Source organism: Salvelinus sp. IW2-2015, linkage group LG8 (genome assembly GCF_002910315.2).
Source record: "Salvelinus sp. IW2-2015 linkage group LG8, ASM291031v2, whole genome shotgun sequence".
In the NCBI taxonomy this organism is placed as follows: domain Eukaryota; kingdom Metazoa; phylum Chordata; class Actinopteri; order Salmoniformes; family Salmonidae; genus Salvelinus; species Salvelinus sp. IW2-2015.
The window spans coordinates 36,381,817-36,397,640 of NC_036848.1; the positions used below are offsets into that span (position 1 = coordinate 36,381,817).

Here is a 15,824-nt window from a genome sequence, read left to right on the forward strand (position 1 = left end):
GAGCCTGACCGTGTCCAGACGAGCCTGGAACTGGGATGACACCATTCCCATGAAGATCTGACCACTCAGAGCCTGAACACAGTCATCCTTCTCCACACCTTTCCTATACCCTCTATGGAGAGATGTAAGGGGAGAGAGAGAGAAATGAGGCGGACAAGACATGAAAATAATATAAGCAAAAGTCACACCCAGGTACAACACAAAACACATATTGTAAGTGTAGCTGCATCATCCTCTCTCCCCACCCTCTCCTCTTCCACCCTTCCTCTCCTCTTCCCACCCTCTCTTCTCCTCTTCCCACCCTCTTCTCTTCCCACCTCTTCTTCTCTTCTCTTCCCACCCTCTCTTCCCACCCTCTCTTCTCTTCTCTCCCCACCCTCCTCTCCTCTTCCCACCCTCTCTTCTTCCTCTTCCCACCCTCTCTCTCCTCTTCCCACCCTCTCTTCTCTTCTCTTCCCACCTCTCTTCCCACCTCTTCTTCTCTTCTCTTCCCCTCTTCTCTTCTCTTCCACCCTCTCTTCTCTTCTCTTCCCACCCTCTCCTCCCTTACCATCAGAGCTCCAGGAGTTCCTGCGGGGTCTATTTTGATAGGGGTGGTGGAGGGTAGTTCTTACCCCAGAGAAGATGTTGGGTCCGGGGGCTAGCTCAACACATTTCCCATTGAGCTGGTTGGACAGGGACACCTGCATGGGCTTGTAGGCAAAGGCAGAGGCAGTATCCCGACAGACAGGCCGCTGGTAGAAGTCCAGAACTTTCTTCCTGTAGGGGTGTAGCCATATAACGAGTTAATAATGCATGTAGATGTTTATGTTTTTGTGATATAAGCAGAATTCAATATAATTCCACGCAAGAACCCCCCAAAATTGTGCCCCCTCACTGATTTCAACAGCTCCCTTAGCCACTTATCCTGGCGCCGGGTCTGCTCATTAGGTTATTATAAGGCTGCAATAGACTGTGATAAGACTACATAGACTGTGACAAGACTACATAAAGGCTGCAATAAGACTACATAAGACTGTGTGATAAGACTACATAAGGCTGCAATAAGGCTGCGACAAGACTACATAAGGCTGCAATAAGACTAATAAGGCTGCAATAAGAACTACATAAGGCTGCAATAAGGCTGTGACAAGACTACATAGGGCTGCAATAAGACTACATAAGGCTGCAATAAGACTGTGATAAGACTACATAAGGTTGCTATAAGACTGTGATAAGACTACATAAGGCTGCAATAAGGTTGTCATCAGGCTGCTATAAGGCTGTTCTGACCTGTCGGAGCCAGAGAGGGGATAGATGTCGGATCCGTCCCAGACGTCAGTGCAGGCCTCCAGGATGAGGTCAGCCGAGCCGTGAGACAACATCTGGACATTATCTAGGGGTGAGAGGTCAGGGGTCACAGAGGTGCAACAAAACAATTCCAAGAAAGAGGTCAAGGCTAAAGAAAAGGAGGGTAAGAGATGGAGAGAGCGAGTGTGAAACCAGAGAGATGGAGTGAAAGTGAGAGAGGGGGAAGAAAGACAAAGAATAAATTAGCTATAGAGAAAGAAAACGCGAGATATTCTCACTGGAAGAGGAGTCTCTGATGAAGAGGGAGATGAGGTGGCTGATGGGAGGTTGTCTCTTGGTGAAGTTGTGTAGGCGTCGAGGGACAGACTCCTTGGCCTTCTCCCCACAGGGCAGCTGGTACAGAGCTAGGTGGTTCTCCTGTTTGAACAGCTCCCTCGCCCCGGGGGTGAAACCTGAGAAACACACAGGAGGAAAAAGAGTCGAAGAGAAGGGGTCAGTGTGTGTGTATGCATGCGTACGTGTGAGTGTGTTTATGTGCGTGCGTGCGTGCATGCGTGAGTCTCTTCCCTTCCTTCTCCTCACCTATAAGCCTGGACAGCTCACACAGTCCCCAGGGCACGTGGACGGGCAGCACGGCCCCGTGGCTCTCCTGCAGCGCCAGGTTACTGAGGTGGTCGGAGAAGCGGCAGAGCTGCTGGGTGACGCTGGCGTTGCACAGGTTGAGCAGGATGTTGAGGCCCAGGGGCTTGAGGCTGGGCAGGTGGCACTGCCAGCCCTGCTCGTCAAACTGGATACTCACCGGGTTCTGCTGGTCCTGAGACAGACTCAGCATCTCCAGGTGGTAGTCACACACGTAGTCCTCCGCGTCGTTGTCACAGCAACCCACCATGTCCTGAGAGAGGGGTGGCGAGAGAGAGACAAGGGGGAAAATGAGGGGAACGAATGCTGTGTAGTAAGATAGTGATGACAAGCGATTGATATATTTAGGACTTGTGTGTATGAGCACCCGCGCCTTACCTGTTCAGGGCCCTGGTCCCCTCCCTCTGTGTTGTGGCTGAAGCTGACATTAGATCCTGAGGGGTGTTTGATGCGTGTCTCCCGCGCCTGCCGCCGAGGCTGAACTGTGTCCTCGGAACGGCCGGTGTCATGTGAAGTCTCACTGGGCTCATGCCCGTCCCCCATCCCATCCATCACTGGCATACACAGCAGAGCCTCCCCCTCCTGGGTCTGACAGACAGGATGAACAGCCAAATCAGACTTTCTATCACTGAAAAGATTCTACCAACCATCAAAACGTGTCTCAGTCACTACCTCAGATGCTTAAAGGAACTAGATCATGGTCTCACGTCAGATAACGGTCGTGTCGCGGTAGAATGACGCCATCTGACAGAAGACAATGGAAACTAGATACTAAAAAAGAGAGCAATACTATCATCATTGACGTTCTATATTCTATTACTACAGAGGTTTAAAATGAGACTTACAGGAACTCGTAGACAATAAGAGCCCTTATACGTAACCGAACGACACATCTGATTTTAGTATGCAAGAACAGGAGAAGATGAAGAGCAATTGATGAAAAAGTAGGAATTTACAGACCTATACCCTCCCCCACCCCTCCACCACAAATACACACCCTCTCGTCTACTCAAACACAAACACGCACCTCGTCACGGTCATCATCGGTCTCCATGCGGCAGAAGGAGTTGACTGACAGGTCGTCTCGCAGGTCCTGCTGACTGTCGTTGTGAGGCGGCTCCACGCGACCACTGAAGAACAGCACCGTCTCTGGACTGGGGTTAGGCCAGGATAATACACCCTGTTTGTCCACACAACACAACACCTGGCGAGAGAGAGAGAACAGAGTTATACCAGTGTTCATTTCGACGACGAAAATAGCGACGAAAATATTCGTCAAACACCTACATTACAGTGGCAATTGACAGGACGATAAGACGTCCTCAACTGGCAGCTTCACTAAATAGTACCCGCAAAACACCAGTCTCAACGTCAACAGTGAAGTGGCGACTCCGGGATGCTGGCCAGACTATTTTCGACGACTATTTTCGTCGTCGAAATGAACACTGGTATAACTCTGTTATATATATAAAACTTTGTTAAAGCAAGGCCCGTGAACTCTCATGTATTTTCTGCATTATGCAATGATATGGGCAGCGACTATGCAACCCTTTTACAACATACAGAAAGAAGTGCATTGGTAATCAAGGGGCAAAGTATTGACACATTTTTTTGAATTGAGAGACGAGCTTAAAGTTCTTACTGACCATCATTTTCACTTGTCTGACCACTTGCATGATGACGAGTTTCTCACACGACTGGCCTATCTGGGTGATGTTTTTTCTCACCTGAATGATCTGAATCTAGGATTACAGGGACTCTGCAACTATATTCAATGTGCGGGACAAAATTGAGGCTATGATTAAGAAGTTGGAGCTCTTCTCTGTCTGCATTAACAAGGACAACACACAGGTCTTTCCATCATTGTATGATTTTTTGTGTGCAAATGAACTCAAGCTGATGGACAATGTCAAATGTGATAGAGCGAAGCACCCGAGTGAGTTATCCCTTTCATGACCTGCCTCCAGTCCACTTACCGATATCTGAACAAGAGAGCCTCATCGAAATTGCAACAAGCGGTTCTGTGAAAATGTAATTTAAATCAGAAGCCACTGTCAGATTTCTGAATTGGGCTGCGCTCAGAGTATCCTGCATTGGCAAATTGCGCTGTTAAGACACTGATGCCCTTTGCAACCACGTACCTATGTGAGAGTGGATTCTCTGCCCTCATTAGCATGAAAGCTAAATACAGGCACAGACTGTGTGTAGAAAATGATTTAAGACAGAGACTCTCTCCAATACAACATTACAGAGTTATGTGCATCCTTTCAAGCACACCCTTCTCATTAACCTGTGGTGAGTTATTCACAATTTCAGGAGAACAAATAAGGTTTAATATGTAAGATGGTTAAATAAAGAGCAAAATTATTGATTGTTATATTATTATTATTTATGCCGTGGTCCTATAAGAGCTCTTTGTCACTTCCCACGAGCCGGGTTGTGACAAAAATTCACAATCATTCTTATGTTTAATATACGTATCGTATTGTGTGTGTATGGCAGGCTTACAATGATGGCAAAAAACAGCATTTGAGAGTGCATTGGCCCTGGTGCTAGATTGGGTACGCAGCTGGAGGTTGAATGTTTGAAGGGGTACGGGACTATAACAAATTTGGGAACCACTGCCCTAAAGTAAATTTAATTAAATTGCCAAAATTATATAGCCTTATTAGCCTACTCCGGTCTATACATGAATAAATAAAATTATTCAAAATAGGTTACGAAAGCATGATTTGGCCACAGAGGATCATTAGCTTCTTAAAAAATATATATCTTTTTTAAATCGCATTGCCTACATTCGGAAGGAAAGGCAGCACACAATTTGGTCAAGTTAGTAGAGGCCAAGCCGGGCATATTACAATATTTCCAAATACAACCACGGGAAAACATCGTTTGGAAAGCAAAATGTTTTTATTGCTGTAAAGAGAAGACAATGAAAAAACTAATCTGTCTTTTAGTTATAAAAATGATCAACTTATTTGAGCGAACAACAGTATAGCCCATCTTATTGGCACCAGCATCAACAATATCCCCAGTGAGTGCTCACTGTGTATATTCACTATTTATCATTGTTGGGTAAGTGCTACTTAAAAGTTTGTTTTTGGACAATAATTTCCTCCTGCAGTTTAGATGGACGTCTTATTCTGTCTCCCCTTCTCATAGGCCTATTATATGGACAATGTCGTTTTTATTGATCCATTTGTCAGTGTCAGCAGAGTAGGCTACCCTGTAATTTATCGCATTTAAAAAAAAGTTTGCTAATGTCTAATATTAGGAAAGTTAACCTCTTAAAATGTAAAGCCCCCATATTTGGGAACCCTATTAGATTTTTTAAATTCTATTTAGTCTGGTATGAGAACAGTAGCCCCTATCTGCAAAAGCAGGGTGTCTGCGGAAAGCTGAGTATCTTGGTTATTGATCGGTGCCTTCAAAGCTTTTGTGTGACTTACTACCATATATGGGCATACACATTTATAAGAGCAGGCCGAGCCGATGACCTCATTTCAAGATGGCTGCTACCTACATACCAGTTAACGTTGTGAAGCATAAACAAAATACGTTGATATTGTTAGGATTTATGTTTATGAACTATAGCCTGTTAGCATATTGTTTGAAGATGAATGTTGTTTTGTTACACACACACACAAACAATACCGATGGGTGTGTGTGTGTGTAGGTGTGTAAGGACTGACCAACACAGGCCATAAAAGCTGTGGTCAGTCTGGAGGGGAGGGGTGCATCACTCTAGGCCAACCAGGAAGGTTGGGAGACTGATCAGTACCATATTAGGAATTGTTTGAGTGAAGATTCAAGGGGGAGACAAGACGGAGCTAATCTACCCAGCAACCAGATGTGGACAAAGGAAAGCACTCAGGGACTTGGACAAGTCTGGGTGCCCCCAAAGGCGGAGCAAGAGTCCGCGCTCAGCCTCTACTGTGATAGGCCAACAGGCGCGTTGGAACTACGTCATCACGGTATAAGAACAGCTGTTTACGTACTTCCTGCCAGTTCCTTGTTTACCCTGCGTGGTGATACAGCGAACCCGTATATACGAAAATTGCATTTGCCATTCATTGTTTGCGGTAATTAAACATAATTTAAAAAAGGTAGCAGACCTTGCTTTTTATTTATCCTGACACCGGACGTGTTAGACGCAGCGTTCACAATATACACCAAAAGCCGGCACTCCACAGATCCTGAGAATATCTTAATTGTCTGCCTGTGACCTACCGTTAGTGATCACCAGCCCCTAGAGTAAAAAAAAAAAATTTTACAAAACGTTTAGGCTACTAATTTGGAGAAGCTTAGTTACCGTGACTAGACAGTCACAAGGAATTTGACTACTTACGACAGAACTTAGATTATAATATAGCTACAGCATGTCAAGGGGCAGGGCTCCAGACTATGACCATTTAGTAGCATTTTGTGACCTTTTGACTTGGCTGTACGAGTAAAACAATTTATTTGGTCTCATCAGTGCGATCTGAACATTCATTATAATGGTCACCTCACTCAAAAGTTTCAAAACTTGATTTGGTCAAACAGTAAAGTGCATTATCTTCATGACTCCTGTAATGAAAGTGTCTGCCCAGCCCCTGGGCTTGTTTCACTGGGACCTGCTTCTGTGATGAGCGAGCCACTCTCCGAGAGATAAAAAAGGCTTGTGATTGATTGTATAACATTTCAAAATCCATTTGTGGCAGATACATAGCTTTGGAAGAAACTGTTGTTCTCAGCTTTCTGTGGGTATAATTTTAATTTGTCATATCTTAATCTTGAGCTCAATAGCAACTATTTTACAACCAAGATATTTGATATGGCTTTAAGATCATTGCGTACGAAATGACCATCGGCCATTGCAAGTGCATAAGGTAGCAGGAACTGCAACGTTTTTTTTGGGGGGGGGGAATTAGCCCCTCCCAAAAATAAGAAATAATACTTCAACACTTTAAGCAAAACATTCTGATCTGTTGCACTTGCCTTTTTTTAATGTAACCTAGGCCTACTGGTTGAATTTGGGATCTATCATCCCACAACTGTCCCAGAGTCTGTTCAGAATAGGCTATTTCTTTCTCCACAAGCTGACCAATAGAATAGTTCAAATGTTCTACTATGGGGACAGTAGCTTGACATAGGCTAGTGATGTTGCTGTTCGTTATTGGTGTTGTTGGCACAGGAAAAGTAAATGTGGACAGTTATTGTAACATCTTCAAAGTGCACATCAGAATTCGGTAATGTTCTGTCATTCTGAGCACCATGGGTAGAGGGCCTAATCAGGTTACACACCCAATGTATATCGGTCCGGGTAAGTTAAAATGTTCCTGGTCAAATGTCCTGCGCCACATTTACCTAATGCAAACCCTGATAAAGCTGGAAGCAAATTCATCTCTATTGAACAAAATTCATAAAATTCTGGAACCCTATTTTAAAATTCAAATTTAACAATACCTTGTCAACCAACAATCACTTTTCATGACAATCACTGGATTAGGTTGTACATCAAAACATACTGGATTATGCTGTTTGGACATGTTAGATGAAAATATATTTATTGAAAAGCATACCATCTCAGTAGTCTATTACATAGTCAAAAGCATACCATCTCAGTAGTCAAAAGCACTATGAATGACTTTATTGAGGTGATTAAACATTTTTTATACTGTGTGACACCACAGAAAATAATTGGTGCGACCAAATCATGGGCTGGTGCCACCAAGAGAAAATGTTAGTTTGGAGCCCTGTCAAGGGGTGTGATTTTTTATTAGCTGCAGAGGAATGTGTTCTTCTGCCAATTTGGCTGTTGGGAAGAGAATCATGCAATACGATATATATATTTTTTTATTTACAATTTTTTCTCCCCAATTTTGTCATATGCAATTGATTGTCTTGTCCAATCGCTGCAACTCCCGTACGGACTCGGGAGAGGCGAATGTCATGCATCCTCTGACACACAACCCCGCCAAGACGCACTGCTTCTTGATACAATGCACGCTTAACCCGGAAGCCAGGCGCACCAATGTGTCGGAGGAAACACTGTACACCTGGTGATTGTGTCAGCGTGCATGCGCCCGGCGTGCCACGGAAGTTGTTAGAGTGCGATGGGACAAGGACATCCCGGCCGGCCAAACCCTCCCCTAACCCGGACGACGCTGGGCCAACTGTGCTTCTCCTCATGGGTCTCCCAGGGGCAACCGGCTGCGACACAGCCCAGTATCGAACCAGGATCTGTAGTAACGCAGATAGCACTGCGATGCAGTGCCTTAGATCGCTGTGGCACTCGGGAGGCTCATGCAATAGGATGTTACGCAGAAAAATATGTCGGAAGGACAAGGATATGTATGTTTGTGCACATGGAAGTGAGTAATTTATGTTTACTAAAGGTTATTGAGGCAATAAAAATGTGATGTAACTAAAATGAAAGGGCATTTAGTTCACAAAAATGTCCAACTAGACTAAATCATTATTCAAATGACAAAAATGTGACTAAGACTTAATTATATTTTAGTCAAAATGACTCAAACTAATCTCTCAATCAATCTGAGAAGATTACTGCTGGACTAGGCAGGGTGGGAAACATTTATTTGATTGTTTTTGTACCTATAACCCCCCTCTGAATATTTTTACTAAACTAAATAGACAAAAAAATTATAAAAAGAGTGCCAAAATGAACACTGTTATACACACACAACAACAACAACAATAACACTGTCTCCGGACTGGGGTTAGGCAGGATAATATACCATGATTGTCAAAACAACACCGAGAGAGCGAGAGCGAGAAAGGGTCACACGCACACATACAAACTAGTACTTACAGTGACAGAGCCGAGTGTGTGTAGCAGACTGGAGGTGTAGCAGAGAGTCTGGGATTCTCCCTTCAGCACGCCCACCAGGTGTCTCCACACACACCGCAGCATCTCCTGCACACACACAGTTACGCTACATCACATTTACACCCACTACTGGGAAAAAAGATAAACAAGTCATAGTTGACTACATTTTACGTTTGTCAGACATTATAAGAACGCAAATCTGGTCTCTTGTTGAAAGGAGTGGACAACCCTCAACATTGCTTGTGTAGATCGCAACCCGAAATGAATGGTGAAGATTTACGCAGTAAGACTGTCATTACATTCCTCAATCAAAAACCTGCTGAAATTCCAAAGACTATGAACGCTATTGACATATTGAAATTCATGTCTTCAAAAAAAATCAGTCAAGACTTGCTGCTAAGGCGATTGAGTAGAGCTGCTACCATAGTATAGGAGAACAGACTGCAGAATTACAGACTGCAGAATTACAGACTGCAGAATTACAGACTGCAGGGTTAGATGAAGCACATTAAATAGCCTTTATGCTCGATTGCAGTCAGTAGCATCTATTCTACAGCATATATTCTACTAGCTATATACTAGTGGCAAAGTGAGAACACCTCAAACTTTCCCAAAAGGTTTGGAACCTCAATGCGTGTAAACACAGCATTGGTAGACGTCCTTTAGATGTCTTGAGTCTGACCTTACACTCTCAGATGCTTCCTTTCCTTAACTCCTTTCCTTATGAAATCATATTGCTCCCACCAATTAAGTCCTTTTCAGATTAGTGTTCATCAAGTAAGGCACTTGAGGAAAGGAGGGTGTTTGAGAGTAAAAGGAGACAGCTAGTGGGGCTGATTTTCCCATCATGCATTACAAGCAGGCGGGCAAAGTCGGCAGTCACAGGCTCAGGGTAGGGGCCAATCCAGAACCAAGCTCAAGCCCTTCCCCTTCTAGCGGGGAGGGGGCTGGGGGTTAGTTCATGACTGGGCCAATATGTCAGTAGCGCAGCAGGGGCTGGTGGGGACTGGGGTTTGTGGGTGTCGAAGCGTTACGTGATCAGGTGAAGAAATGGTATGAGGACAAATTACCAAAACAAGATTAGTCAAATTTGCCCTCCCATCAGGGAAGATCTGATTGGCTGACAAATAGAACTGATAGAAAGATATCGTCATGCCAGATGAAGAAAATCAACAAAATAAGAGAAACAATGCAAAACTAAATACATGATTGGAGTACTAAACTCGAACAACAAAAGAAAATACGTGAGAGTGTGAGCTGCGTACAGGGTTTCATGGTGGGTGGTGCAGTGGCGAGAGTGGGCAGCGTGAGGACAGGGGGAGGGCGAGGGAGCAGGAGTTGAGAGTTTATACCTGGGAGGACACCGCTTCAGTGTAGCTGCTTAGAGTGTCCTCAGAGAACTTAGCAAGCTGGGGTGAGAGAAGAGGCTAGTTAAACCACACCTCTCTGTCTCTCACATGGCACGCGAGTGTGTGTGTCTGTGTGTGTGTGTGTGTGTGTGTGTGTACGCGTGTGTGTGTACGCGTGTGTGTGTACGCGTGTGTGTGTACGCGTGTGTGTGTACGCGTGTGTGTGTACGCGTGTGTCTCACCAGGCCAGTAGGAGAAGCTCTGCTGGACTCAGCCAGGACGCTAGCCTCTCCATAGGCATTGACCAGCACCCACATGACAGGAAACAGCAGGGGAAGGATGGGCAGCACTCCCATCAGCTGGAATACACACAACACTTACTACAATAAGGAGAATCTGCTATATCTCATCTCTGGATGAGATTCTGTCCCCAACAGGTTAAGCCTACCCTGACATATCATGTATGAAAAATAAGGAGAAGAGGCACGACCAAGAAGATGTGTTGAGTCTCCATACCTGCAGCTGGATGAAGTTGAAGCGTCCAGGAGTGAGGCCGGGGGCGTCACAGAAATAACGCACTGTATTCACGACCAAGAACGCCACCTATAGAAGGAGAGGCATGACATATGAGGGACCGCATCCAGTAGATATAAAGAATTAACTGTGCATCCGTGTGTGTGTGCGCGCTTGTGTCTCACCAGTACTATAGGGCAGGCGAACTTGGCCATGATCGACTGCACGGTGAACCTCTCATTATCCAGGGCTGTGATTGGTCGAGACAGAGCCAGGTCAAGACTGTTCCTGTACAGTACAGAGTGGAATTCAGCCAGGGGTGTCAGTCATTTTAGATAACTTTATGGGACAGTTTACTGGACCCATGCAGATCAAGCCTAATCCTGGAGAGAAAAGCATGATGTTTAGTTCAAGCGTAGGCTTAATCTGGGTATGGGAGACTGCTTAAAAAGGACACACTGAGCCGTCACAAGTGACAATTTCAGGCTTCCTTCGACTCTAGTTTCATGATTTGCGCAAACTTTATCCTCGAGTTCAATTCTTGGACTTTCTCCAATAAGAATAAACTTCATTTGTGTAGCACTTTTCAATATAAATAACAAAGTGCTTCACATCATAAAATAAAAGCACTAACAAAGAAACAAAGACGGGAGAAAGGAGAATGAAGAAAGATGGCTCCTCCTCCTCGGCAATTGTTGGATAGCAAACTAGCTAGTGGTGAATTATTACCTCAAACTCGTTCACCTCAAGTCAAAGTATGTCAGACGGTCCAGCCTCAAAGGTGGACTTGAGTGGAAGCATTACCGACCTGACACTGTCGAGGATGGGGGTGCGGACCACCCTGAAGAGGCGGTGCTGCTGGGGGCTCTGGGGACCCCTCTTCTGGTCCCCCCGGGGGGAGGGAGGAGGGGAGAGAGGTGGGAAAAGGTCACCAGGCTCCAGAACTATATGCTCATCATCCTAGAGAAGGGAGATGTTGAGGACACAGGGAGTGAATACAGGTGAGAGACATACACATACCTCATCCTTGATTTTGTATGTATTATGGATCACCATTTCCTGGGATCCAGCTAAATTAAGGCAGTTATACAACTTTTAAAACATTACAACACACTAAGTGTGTGCCCTCAGGCCACTACTCTACTACCACATATCTACAATACAAAATCCATGTGTACGTGTGTGTATAGTGCATATGTTATCATGTGTAGGCAGTCATTGTAAATAGGAATTTGTTCTTAACTCACTTGCCTAGTTAAATAAAGGTTATATTAAAAAAATGTAACGTGTGTCTGTGCGTCACAGTCCCCACTGTTCCATAAGGTGTATTTTGATTAGTTTTTTCAAATCAAATTTTACTGCTTGCATGAGTTACCTGATGTGGAATAGAGTTCCATGTAGTCATGGCTCTATGTAGTACTGTGCTGGACTTAGGGATTGTGAAGAGACCTCTGGTAGCATGTCTTGTGTGGTATGCATGGGAGTCCGAGCTGTGTGTTAGTTTAAAAACAGACAGCTCGGTGCATTCAGCTTGTCAATACCTCTCACAAAATACAAGTAGTGATGAAGTCAATCTCTTCTACTTCCGAGTCAGGAAGAAGAAAAAAAATGACTTCCGTCTCTGAGGAAAGCAAAGCCCTCCTGTCCCAGTCTCAGTGCTATGATGTCTCCCTCTACCCATCCTCTCCTCCCTCCATCCCTCTTTCTCCACCCACTTCACCCCTCTCTTCGTACCTTGATGCCTCTGAGGGAAGCGAAGGCCTCCTTTCCTGGCCGTAGTGCTATGACGTCTCCCTCCACCAGTAGGGACACAGGCAGGTTGACCAGGTTGGAGTCGCGGTAGGCCCAGTGGAGCGACCAGGAGGGGGAGGAGGGGGTGTACAGGTCAGGGTAGAGGGAGGGAGACCACCTCACCCCATTACCAAAATCTGCCCAGCCCGACAGGTAGTCTGGAGGAGGGAGAGAGTGCGGAGGGTAACTTAAAAGATAGGATCACAAAACAAAAATGGTGGAAACTTGCCAACCTCAAGTAAAAGTGTTAATTTCTTAACGTTTTCCCTCCATTTAAATCTCCAACTGTCAACTCCCATCCCATCTCCTCTCCTTCTTGCGCCATCCCCCCTTTTCTCTCACCGTTGAGCTGATTGATGATGCTGTTGAGCCGGTGCACCATCTCAGTRCTCCTCAGCCTCTGCTGTCGACCAATCAGCATGAAGCTCAGCGTGAAGAGCAMGAGGAGGGCTGCAGCGTTCACCAACTCGATCCCAGAACTAGAGAGAGGAGAGGAGGAGCAATGTGTCAAAATGGACGTATTTCACTGACTGTTCTGTCTTCCTGTGTTTCACAACCTTAGTTCACCTTGAAGTATCTCTGATAGGAATATTTGGGTTGCAGTTACAGAGGAGCCGTCTACCTAATAAACACTAAGGCCGCCACAATTGCCCTATAATCGTGTAACCGACGGTTACGGATGAAGAACATCCTGAAAATAAAATAACCGTAAAAAAAACGAACAGCTGACTGAAGACGGGACCGCCAGGAATTCGTGAGGTTGAGTCTGTTTCTGCAGTAACATGGACTCTTAACGTGATGAAACTTTGTTGCTCCTTGCTGAACTTTGTTTTACTCCGTGTTGTAGCCTTGTAGTCTTCGGTTGCCTAGGCCAGTGTTTCCCAACTCTGAACCTCGGGGACCCCCAAACAGTAAATTTTTATGTTGTGGACAAGCACACCTGATTGTACTTGTCAACTAATCATCAAGCCCTTGACAAGTTGAATCAGGTGTTTTTGTCCGGCGCTATGATAAACGTGTGTGTACTTACGGGTACTCGAGGACCGGAGTTGGGAAACACTGTCCTAGGCAATGCCCCTCTCCCTTCAGCAGCAGCACATATAGAAAATAATGAATAAAACAGGCATGGAAGCTCTAACCCTGGCAATTTGACTGGTAAACTCACAATGGCTGCCTGGTATTATGATGCAATAATTTTCATTGGTAATGTAGAATGTTCATTCAAGTGAATACCGATGTGGCTCACGCAATGGAATGTACTTTTTGTATATACAGTTGAATCAACAAATCACAGCACAGAGGTGCATCGCATTAGTACACTTCTTGCTTTTACTTCCTGCTTTGCTCTCATGGGTACACTCGGCAATGGCCACCAGTCCACCCATTATGCCACAATTGACTTGAATGGGGACGCCGGTTCTATTCCTAAGGCAGCACAAGCAATCAGGAGCGGAGGAGGAGAAAATGTGTGTCTTAAAAAAACAGTAACACTTTCCTTGACACCCAGCGTCATATTGGTCATAACCATGTCATAATAGCTGACATAACCTGTAATATGGTCATAACACTTGTGGCATATATTGTGTTATTTTATGGCTGGTTATGACGCCTACATAAGAGCGTGAAAACCCACAAAACCTACCACACAAGGCAAAACACTCCATTACACCATAAAAATACTGTTGACAGGTATGCTATGTTAAATATATACATTTACCATATTACATTGTCATTGTAATTGCACACACATTGATGTCAGACATGCACCTACCCCAATGCTCTGTTGCTGATGACTGGGATGAATGCAGGAGCAGATATCAGGAGCAGAACAAAGACACCCTGTTTTTGACTGATGGCTGACATAAGGGCATGTACGTGATAGGCCTATCTGGCTTATATTACTATGATAGTTATAATGCTTCTTAACAGTGACAAAGTGTATTTTCTACAAGTTATTTCAAAATATGATTAAAAAAAACATGACTAAAGAATTCATTACAACAAAGGATGTAAGAAAAAAGAAAAATGAAAGGAAAATGCTTGGCAGGGAAAAAACGAATTTGAATAAATGCGTGTTTTGACAATTGTGTGTGTGTGTCATAACCAGACATAAAATAACACAATATGCCGCAACAGATTCAGACCCCTTCACCTTTTCCACATTTTGTTACATTACAGCCTTATTCTAAAATGGATTAAATTAATAATTCCTCAATCTATACACAATACCCCTAATGACACAGTGAAATCAGGTTTTAAATGTTTTTTAAAAATGTATTAAAAATAAACAGAAATACCTTACTTACATAAGTATTCAGACCCTTTGCTATGAGACTTGAAATTGAGCTCTGGTGCATCCTGTTTCCATTGATCATCCTTGAGATGTTTCTACAACTTGATTGGAGTCCACCTGTAGTAAATTCGATTGATTGGATATGATTTGGAAAGGCACACAGACCCATCTATATTAAGGTACCACGGTTGACAGTGCATGTCAGAGCAAAGACCAAGACATGAGGTCGAAGGAATTGTCCGCAGAGCTCCGAGACAGGATTGTGTCAAGGCACAGATCTGGGGAAGGGTAACAAAAAATGGTCAGACAGAAGCCACTCCTCAGTAAAACGCATGAGAGCGTTTTGGAGTTTGCCAAAAAGGCACCTTAAGGACTCTGACCATGAGAAATAAGATTCTCTGGTCTGATGAAACCAAGATTGAACTCTTTGGCCTGAATGCCAAGAGTCACATCTGGAGGAAACCAGGTACCGCTAATCACCTGACCAATACCATCACTACGGTGAAGCATGGTGGTGGCAGCATCATGCTGTGGGGATATTTTTCAGCGGCAGGGACTGGGAGACCAGTCAGGATCGAGGGAAAGATGAACGGAGCAAAGTACAGAGAGATCCTTGATGAAAACCTGCTCCAGTGCGCTCAGGACCTCAGACTGGGGCAAAGGTTCATCTTCCAACAGGACAACGACCCTAAGCATATAGCCAAGACAACACAGGAGTGACTTCGGGAGAAGTCCATTAATGTCCTTGAGTGGCCCAGCCAGAGCCCGGACTTGAACCTGATCTAACATCTCTGGAGAGACCTGAAAATAGCTGTGCAGCAACTCTCCCCATCCAACCTGACAGAGCTTGAGAGGATCTGCAGAGAAGAATGGGAGAAACTCTGCAAATAGAGGTGTGCCAAGCTACTAGCGTCATACCCAAGAAGACTCGAGGCTGTAATCGCTGCCAAAGGTGATTCAACAAAGTACTGAGTAAAGGGTCTGATTACTTAAGTTTTACATAAGATTTCCCAAAACAATTTCTTGCTTTGTCATTATGGGGTATTGTTTGTAGATTGATGAGGGAAAAAAACAATTTAATCCATTTTAGAATAAGGCTGTAACGTAACAAAATGTG

At 44.5% G+C, this 15,824-nt stretch overlaps 1 protein-coding gene across 1 annotated transcript in view; it reads right to left on the bottom strand.

Moving 5' to 3' along the window:
- LOC111967829 (transmembrane protein 94) overlaps positions 1-15,824 on the bottom strand; it is a 34,617-nt gene that overhangs the window by 14,985 nt on the left and 3,808 nt on the right. Inside the window, 15 exon segments of the mRNA XM_070444908.1 lie at positions 1-98; positions 536-759; positions 1,273-1,375; positions 1,569-1,742; positions 1,873-2,182; positions 2,308-2,517; positions 2,957-3,133; positions 8,744-8,848; positions 10,114-10,170; positions 10,353-10,469; positions 10,627-10,713; positions 10,809-10,911; positions 11,432-11,583; positions 12,358-12,572; positions 12,757-12,893. The exon segment at positions 1-98 is cut by the window's left edge and continues 4 nt beyond it. Coding sequence (XP_070301009.1) covers positions 1-98; positions 536-759; positions 1,273-1,375; positions 1,569-1,742; positions 1,873-2,182; positions 2,308-2,517; positions 2,957-3,133; positions 8,744-8,848; positions 10,114-10,170; positions 10,353-10,469; positions 10,627-10,713; positions 10,809-10,911; positions 11,432-11,583; positions 12,358-12,572; positions 12,757-12,893 — 2,269 coding nt within the window.